We start from the raw sequence: 9545 nt of genomic DNA, 5'->3' as shown, positions 1-9545 counted from the left end.
GCTGGTCAATGGTCCCCTTATATATGGTAGCAATAGCTTCATATCATCATGGGGCGCACTTAATGAAACCTCAGTTTCCTGCCAACCTTCGGACAACCTTGTCACAAGGTTGTTATGTTTGTAACACGTTAGTCACAAGGTTGTCACTAGGTTGCTCACAACTTTATCATTTTTGTACAAGGTTGTTACCAGGTTGCTACAACCTTGTGAGGTTGTGAACCGGTTGTAACAAGCTTGTAGCAAGCTTGAAATTTCTATATGGGTATATACTATTATTTATTCTGTAATTGCAATTACATCTATTTGGACATTCTTTTTCACTCGTAGCTTCATAAAGAGGCAGGGTCGATTAGTTGATAGAGGTGTGTATCAGTCTAAGAGTAAGAGGCTGTTTGGGATTTTTGGTTCCATGCTTCTATTCTACATCATAGCTTTACTTCCATCATATATTGTTGGTCTTTCTATCTTCTTTGACCTACCTGATGGTCTGTATGCTTTTGGTTTTTGGTCATATGGGTTGGTCACAACAATAAATCCTCTCATTCAATCATATTTTAGGCCAGAGGTAAAGGCAACATTAGTTTTAATTGCCAATAAAATTGGATTAAAGTCAAACAAAATTGGTACTAGTCAGAACCACAGCTGATTGACTTTATTTTATTGGTTACTAATCAGTTTCAGTTGTAGTTATTAGATATTCTGTCTTTATTGTGTTTCTGTTGCTTTATCTTTTATGTATTTAAACATGTTTTTGTTAACATAACATTATATTGATGACCGTCATGAATGTATTTAAATAAAATTGAAAAATGTGAATCATTGGTAATACCTGTGCTGAAAAATACATTGACTGGCCGGAGACAATGATGCAATATACTGAGCCAAAAAGGTGTGGTTTTTTAAATTTATATAATCATTAAAAGCCAATAGTACTCTTGTTAAAACTGCATTTCAATTTATTTTTAGTTACCTATGTGCAATCAAGCAGTCTTTATAATGGCTAGCTGAATAGCTTGATATTATCTTTTCAGCATTGCTTATGTTAGTAAAGGCTACCTTTGTCCTGTCCTGCCACAACATAAAGAGAAAGATGATGTATATGTAAGTTCACATTATTTGCCAGTGGTATGGTTGGCAGGAGCCTAAGTAAACTTCTTAGTACATAAGAGAGCCATTCCTTTAATCACGGACACACCCATGCTATAATTATGCTAGATAACTACCATATGATGCTGTAAAAGTCAAAATTAAAACAACTGTGACATGCATGAAAATAAAAAATCTGCTCCTAAGGGATAACAGCTACATTCCAGCAGTTGCTCTTGAACTAGCATCATGCATACAAACTGCTCCAGTACAGGTGACTGTGGCATTACATCATATTTTACTATTTACATCTATTTGGACATACTGTTTCACTCGTAGCTTCATAAAAAGAAAAGATCGATCAGTTGATAGTGGTGTCTATCAGTCTAAGAATAAGAGGCTGTTTGGTATATTTAGATCCATGCTTCTATCCCATATCCTAGCTGTATTTCCATCAAATATCTTGTTGCATTCTTTCTTGACCACCCAATATGTGTGTGCTTTTGGTGTTTGTTGATGTGGATTGATCACAATAATAAACCCTCTCATTCAGTGATAATTTAGGCCAGAGATAAAAGCAACTATTTTGTCTTTTGCAAGTAAAATTGGATTAAAATCAAACAAAATACATCAGGATAGTAGTCAAAGCCACAGCTGATGACTTTATTTTTGTATTAGCTTTAGTTATACATGATTTTTTGGGGTCTTCATTATTATTATTATTATTATTATTAACAAGTTTCACAGGAGGTAAGAACCAACTTTGTGGACTGCTGACATCCTGACACAAACAAATAAAAAAAGAAAAGAAAGTAAAAAAATGATACATAATAAAGTAAGAAAAGGAGAAACTAAGACAAATCACAAGAAGAATAGGGACACGAAAAATAAAAAGAACATACAATTATCAAAATTAAAATAATAAATTATTCCAAAAAATGGTCCAAATTTTCCTTTTAATTACATCAAATGATGCATCTAAATCAATATATGGCAAAGAATTCCAAAGTCTTGCAATTTGATTAAAGAAAAGTGACAGAAACAATTCGAGTGACAAACAGAAAAAACTAGTTTATTTTTAGAACGAAAACGAGTTATGTTCCTTTAATGGTTACTTTGGGCCATGTCCAAGTGAGTTTTGCTAGGATGAAGCATAGATGATTATTACTATGTAACCATTTACATAGTATTACGTAAATGGTTACGTAGTATTCATTATCTCTGGATGAAGTATCGAAATGGGAGTAAGAGTTAAAGCTACATGAAGAAAGCAACTCAACTCAACCACTTGTCTAAAGACTTTTCTGGCAACAAGAAAATTTTGGAAAGCAATTATAAATTTTTATTATTGATATCAAGCAACCAAGGAAAGTCTTGTAATTACTTCAAAGCAACCAGTCATTGCTAGTGCTGCTGACAATCAGTTGTCCTGCAATAGGGAAACCTGGTGTCTGGTCTAATCTATTATTACTTTCTCTATCTTTAGTAACAGTGGCATATTAAATATGATCTGTTACACAGACAACATTTATGTCAGTTTCATAATCGTTGTCTTAAACATATTTTTAAGTATTTTGTCCCAGAGCTTTAGCACTTATCAAGTGGCCACAAGTAAAAGGTGTTAAAATCAGGATAGCCATCTAAAATTCTGGACGCTTTGCCAAATATAAAGCCCAAAGAGATCCCAAACCCAGATTTGAATAATGACAAGCAACTTTATGATTTGATTACAATAACTACAAAAAATATTCATGATAACTGTAATGATTAATTTTTAGAGATTAGAAGTCAGCTTATTTTGCTTGTGGTCTGATTTTCATAGGGGAGGTTTAGTATCTTCACATTGGAAGGAAAAAGTTGCAGCTTTTGTCAGTTTGTTATGTATGATACAAAATCTTGCCCATTGATGGAGTGAGCTTCTGTAAACTTTCTAATTATTGCTTTATACTAACTAAATTTTTAGGAAACTAGCATTAATATGCTGATTCCATGATTGATATTAATTTTGCCCACTTTGTTGATAACTCTAAACAATTCTGCATTTTGTACCAATGTATGTGTTAAACTGAAAAATACAGGCTTCCATCTCAATGATTCAATAAAGCACACCTCTTTGAAAGAACAGGAGCTGTCTCTTATTGTATCTAGTCTACAAGCATCTGCGCCAGCTACTTTCATTATCCTTATTGATGGACATTATGTCATTCAACTCTACAGACTTTGTTCTAACTGGAGATATCAGCAGTCCTACTTTTGCAGCAGTTCTTGGTATTGAAGGAGTCATTGGTATAATAGTTAATGTAGCAGTGTTATTAATGACACTGTATCAAAGGAAATCCTGGAATCAATCATCAGCAGTATTCTTCACTTCTCTCCTACTGTCTCACCTCATTATTGCTCTATGGTATTTCATGTCTTCTATTGCAGTAGGAGCTGAAGAATGGATCTTTGGAAACACTTTTGAGGAAAAGAATGCAACATGTATGTTTGTTGCTTATATCATTTGGTATGGCAGTATGGATATTTCTGCAACATTAGCTGCTATATCTTTTGATCGGTTTCTGTTTATTGTCAAGCCTTATCTTCACAAGCGGTTCATGAAACCACGAGTAGCTCTGATCCTGGTTATTGGTGTGTGGGTGATGAGTTCACTAATAAATACTATACCATTTTATAGTACAGGTGGATATGGGTATTTTCCTCATAGTGGTATTTGCTCATTTTTAAATAGAACATCAGCATATTTTGTAGTTCTGATAGTAGTGTATGCTATTATTTATTCTATAATAGCATTTACATCTATTTGGACATTCTTTTTCACTCGTAGCTTCATAAAGAGGCAGGGTCGATCAGTTGATAGAGGTGTGTATCAGTCTAAGAATAAGAGGCTGTTTGGAATTTTTGGTTCCATGCTTCTATTCTACATCATAGCTTTACTTCCATCATGTATTATTATTTTTTCTATCTACTTTGACCTACCTGATGGCCTGTATGCTTTTAGCATTTGTACATATGGGTTGGTCACAATAATAAATCCTCTCATTCAATCATATTTTAGGCCAGAGATAAAAGCAACTTTAGTTTTAATTGCCAATAAAATTGGATTAAAGTCAAACAAAATTGGTACTAGTCAAGCCATGGCTGATTGACTTTTGTTTTAGTTGTTACTAATCAGTTTCAGTTATATTTATTAGATATTGTGTCTTCATTATGTTTCTGTTGCATTATCTTTTATGTATTTAAACATGTTTTTGTTAAAATAACATAACATAAAATTATTATTAATGAGATCATTTTGATGACCTGCATAATGGCCGTAACTCGAAAAATTAAAGTCGGAATTAGCTCAAACTTTCTACACAGCATAAGGACACCAATATGTATCAGAAAATGTAATAAAAATTTGGAGTGATTTTTTGGCCATTTTTTGGAAAAAACCATGGACAGCCCTGGGTATTTTTCAGAATTTTGGCGTTTTCTTAAAATGGCCGTAACTTGAAAAATTGAAGTCAGAATCAGCTCAAACTTTCTACATAGCATAAGGACATCAATATGTATCAGAATATCTAATAAAAATTTGGGGTCATTTCGGAGCCATTTTTTGGAAAAAACCATGGACTATAGCCTTGGGTATTTTTAAGATTTTTGGCGTTTTCTTAAAATGACCGTAACTTGAAAAATTGAAGTCGGAATCACCTCAAACTTTTTACACAGCATAAAGACATCAATATGTATCAGAAAATGTAATAAAAACTTGTAGTGATTTTTGGCCATTTTTTTGAAAAAACCATGGACTATAGCCTTGGGTATTTTTCAGAATTTTGGCGTTTTCTTAAAATGGCCATAACTTGAAAAATTGCAGTTGGAATCACCGCAAACTTTCTACACAGCATAAGGACATCAATATGTATCAGAAAATGTAATAAAAACTTGGAGTGATTTTTTGGCCATTTTTTGGAAAAAACCATGGACTATTATAGCCTTGGGTATTTTTCAGAATTTTGGCGTTTTCTTAAAATGGCCGTGACTTGAAAAATTGCAGTCGGAATCAGCTCAAACTTTCTACACAGCATAAGAACATCAATATGTATCAGAAAATGTAATAAAAATTTGAGGTAATTTTAAGGCCATTTTTTGGAAAAAACCATGGGCTATAGCCTTGGGTATTTTTCAGATTTTTGGCATTTTCTTAAAATGGCCGTAACTTAAAAAATAAAAGTCAGAATCAGCTCAAATTTTCTACATAGCATAAGGACATCAATATGCATCAGAAAATGTAATAAAAATTTGGGGTGATTTTGGAACCATTTTTTTTAACATGGGCCATAGTACAGGGTATTTTAGAATTTTGGAAAAATGTTTTAAAATGGCCATAACTAGAAAAAATTTAAGTTTAAATCAGCTCAAACTTTTTACACAGCATATAATGAAATCAATATGTGTCAGAAAATGTAATCAAAATTTAGGTTGATTTTTGAGCCATTTTTTAAAAAAGACTATGGATATTTTTCAAAAAATTGGCTTATACTGTAAAACTCATTATTGATGTCAGAATTGGTTCAAAATTTCTACATAGCATAAGGACATCAATGTGCATCAGAAAGTGTAATGAAAAAGTCTTTAGAACCATGTTCAACATAAGTAATGCAATCTGGGTCATATGAATGTAAAAATTAGTTGGGCCTATAATAGAGGATATGTGTGCTAAGTATATTTGTTGCAAATTAAATGCATTCATTGCATACTGCAATAACTTTCAAGAAAAAAAGTTAATTTGTTGGACGTCAGTTTTCCATTGGTAGCAATGGAGAAATGATAGAAAAATGCTTGGTACCAGGAAATCACTCTGTATTTCTTAATAGCAATCTTTCAGGTGACTACTAGACCCCATTAGATCCTCAGGATGCTTTTTAAGCTTCCGAAAAATGCCTCAAGAGGGTAGCAAGGCACAAAAAATGTGTTTTGCCCCATTGAACTCTTAATAAACTTGATGTCCAACATGGCGGCCAATTTATTGTGTGGGTTGGATATATGGTACTTAAAAGTTATGAATATACTTGGTACACATATCCTCTATTAATACTGCAGAGAACCTGGCTTTTACCAAGTGGAAAAGCTCTTTGCAATGATCAGCTGCTCTAATGTTAAATTACTTTAAAGGATAGAACACAGATAACCATGATAACCAGTTATCTGACAGTACATCTTCTAAATGATCCCCCCTATAACTGGCCACACATGTTACTTCCTTTTTCAAACTTGATTAATGGAAATCTTGGTCTTTTTGCCCAATTTAAAACCTTACTGCTCCATTATAACCCAGAATGACTTGTTTTTCCTTAAAGCAAAGCTAGAACTGCTTCTGTTGCTTGCCTGCAATCTTTGTCTGTACGAAGGTACATATACTAAGTGATATTTTAGCTCATGAGGTTATTGCAAGGTTCTGACATAATGCTTCAACTTGCCAACAAGCTTTTTCATCACCAATTATTGATTAATGTGTTTGCATTAAATGTAGGATTTACTCTAGTTCAAAATGACTACTATGACTCTATCAAATTTATTGTATCAAATTCTGTTGTCATTTTCGTAGATTAGTGATCAGTGTTTACTTAGGGTATGTCCTTATTTAGACTCTTTGGGCGAAGCCCACTGATGTGAAGTGTTTCTGTATGTATGTACGTACATCTGGGCGTGACTGGAAGGCGTGACCAGAGGGCAAAGCCCCTTAATGCTTTACATTCTTTCTAGTATGGTAGTGTAGCCAATATTTTTGTGCCATGATTGCAATGTGTGTGTTAAACTGTGACAAACCTGCTTCCCCTTGTTATACACTACACTAATGGACTGCCCCTTTTCCTTTGTGTATAAATATGCTCCAGGTACTTGGGAATGCTTCCATTATTATTGTAGTGATAATAAAAATTTACTCTCTTCGTCTATTGAGTATAATACTTGATATGTCATTCAACTCTACAGACTTTGTTCTAACTGGAGATATCAACAGTACTACTTATGCAGCAGTTCTTGGTATTGAAGGAGTCATTGGTATGATAGTTAATGTAGCAGTGTTATTAATGACACTGTATCAAAGGAAATCCTGGAATCAATCATCAACAATATTCTTCACTTCTCTCCTACTGTCTAACCTCATTATTGCTCTGTGGTATTTCATGTCTTCTATTGCAGTAGGAGCTGAAGAATGGATCTTTGGAAACACTTTTGAGCAAAAGAATGCAACTTGTTTATTCATTGCTTATCTGTTTTGGAACTGTTCAATGAATTCTATGATGACATTAGCTGCTATATCTTTTGATCGGTTTCTGTTTATTGTCAAGCCTTATCTTCACAAGCGGTTCATGAGACCACGAGTAGCTCTGATCCTGATTATTGGTGTGTGGTTGCTGTGTTCACTAATAAATACTACACCATTCTGTGGTTTTGGTGTATATCGTTATTATTCTCCTGGTGGAATTTGTTCAACAAGTTATGAAACCTCAGGCTTCTTTTATCTCTTATTTCTTGTGGTAGTATATTCAATTATTTATTTTATTATTGCTTTTACGTCCATTTGGACATTTTGTTTCACTCGTAGGTTCATGCAGAACCAGGCTGAATTAGTTGACAGTAGCGTATATCAATCTAGAAGGAAGAGGCTGTTTGGTATATTTGGATATATGCTTCTCTCCTATATCATAGCCATATTAATTTCCTATATTACTGGTATTATTAATATGTTCTATTACTTACCATCGTATGTTAGTCTTGGTGTCGTTGTTGTTTATGGATCTTTTATAATATCAAATCCTATCATTCAATCATATTTTAGGCCAGAGATAGTTATTATCATCAAACAGTGGTGGAATAAAATTAAACGTTCCTCAAGGAATCAGGACAGAGATCTTAATTATAGTTAACTATTATTTGTTTTGATGCAGTCTATTTATAAGTTTGAAACATTAACTAATTTTTAGTCTTGTAATTAACTAGATCTATGTATTTTGCAGTAGTTGTCATATTTTCCTCAAATGCTAATCAGTGTGTTTTATGTATGCGTTAAACTAAGAAAGACAGGCTTCCACTCTGTTGATTCTCAAAACAAATCAACAGGAACTATCTTTTGTATATCTAGTCTAATAGTATCTCTGCTCAAGTTTATAGTGTTCATTTCTTATTGATTGACATTATGTCCTTCAACCATAGATTTTATAACTATGTAACATGGATTAAAAACTTGTCATGTGATTCCATTCAAATCATTGTAAGTGGGCGTGGACAGACTTTGTAATCAATTACTAATCATCTTTGTCCTAATCTCCTTCAGCCGTTTCGCTAAAATGGCCAAGAGAACTGCCTGATTACATGTAGCTGGAAGCAAGCTCCAAAGCAATTATACAGCTTAAACTGTTACTGGAGGTTTACGCCATCATTTGAAATTGTTAAAACTGTGGTGTGATGCTTTGTTTTGATGTAAAATGAGAAAAAGTGTGCTTTTTCACCTTGCGTGATAATCGTGAAATCTATTCAACCTATAACTTGATTGGAGTAACTAAAACTAAACAAGTTATAGTATGAGAATATCCATCAAACAAAGCTGCATGAGGATAGGACAGTTACATTACCATGAGCGATTAGCACAAGCCATGAACTGCCAAAATGTCCATTTTCAGAGGCCTATCTATTCAACCTATATCTTTAGATAGAATTTGAATTAAGGAAAAAGGATTAGACTTCAAAACACTTCAGAGTCTTTGACATGAGGATAGGGTATTAACCAAGCCATAGGCCATACAGTGAAAAAAATAATAGCTGTATTCATTAATTTGTACCATCACAAAGGCAATTTTAATGATAGCAAGTGGCCGCAAGGGGTGAAGATTCTGTCAGCAAAACTATGTTTAAGTGTCACAAAGAACAGTCATGAACTCTCAAGACCTACTGTATAGCGCTTTAATTTCGAGGAGCAAAACTTTCGCTGTTTTTGTGGGCTGGCATGCAAACGCAAAATTAAAGATTCGATAATTATTTAATTGCCATTAAAGGCGTGGCATTAATATTGTGAATCCGCAAAACTTTTTTCTGCAAAAAATTGATTTTTATCAGTCAGCGAAATTTTAGCTCCACAAAATTAAAGTGCTATACGATATCTGCTCATCATCAATAGTAAATAAAACACAAATTAACATAGTTGGAGACTTGGAGAAGAGCTTGTGTAGTCCTTCCATTACTTTTCCACCATTACAGAGTCTGTCCATGTGACGTCATCAGTTTCCAATCCATGTTACGTAGTTATAAAATTTATAGTTCAAATCTTCAGACTTTGTTCTAACTGGAGGTATTGAAGGAGTTGAAAATTAATTACTAATTTTGCTATCAAGTTCTCTAGGAAAATTTAATGATTGCCCAATGATTTTCCGACAAAGATTTGTATTTTTACTAATTTTTTTTAATTGCTAGAA

General features: G+C 33.4%; 2 protein-coding genes across 2 annotated transcripts; both read left to right on the top strand.

The window, feature by feature from the left end:
- Positions 1 to 2994: 2994 nt before the first annotated feature.
- Positions 2995 to 4235, top strand: LOC105316525 (rhodopsin, GQ-coupled-like). The gene has a single exon (XM_011411466.2). The coding sequence runs from the start codon at positions 3276 to 3278 to the stop codon at positions 4233 to 4235; it is 960 nt and encodes a 319-aa protein (XP_011409768.2). The 5' UTR covers positions 2995 to 3275.
- A 2735-nt stretch (positions 4236 to 6970) lies between these two features.
- On the top strand, positions 6971 to 8111 carry LOC105316523 (rhodopsin, GQ-coupled-like). Its single transcript, XM_011411464.2, has one exon. The coding sequence runs from the start codon at positions 7047 to 7049 to the stop codon at positions 8001 to 8003; it is 957 nt and encodes a 318-aa protein (XP_011409766.1). The 5' UTR covers positions 6971 to 7046; the 3' UTR covers positions 8004 to 8111.
- The last annotated feature ends 1434 nt before the right edge of the window (positions 8112 to 9545 follow it).

The sequence above is a fragment of the Amphimedon queenslandica genome, unplaced genomic scaffold (assembly GCF_000090795.2).
Source record: "Amphimedon queenslandica unplaced genomic scaffold, v1.1 AMPQUscaffold_13521, whole genome shotgun sequence".
NCBI classification, from domain to species: Eukaryota; Metazoa; Porifera; class Demospongiae; order Haplosclerida; family Niphatidae; genus Amphimedon; species Amphimedon queenslandica.
This window is presented reverse-complemented; position numbering and strand designations above follow the sequence as displayed.

What these genes read in the sequence shown, in the direction of transcription:
- LOC105316525 (XM_011411466.2), top strand. Translation starts at nt 3,276, where the DNA reads ATGGACATTATGTCATTCAACTCTACAGACTTTGTTCTAACTGGAGAT.
- LOC105316523 (XM_011411464.2), top strand. Translation starts at nt 7,047, where the DNA reads ATGTCATTCAACTCTACAGACTTTGTTCTAACTGGAGATATCAACAGT.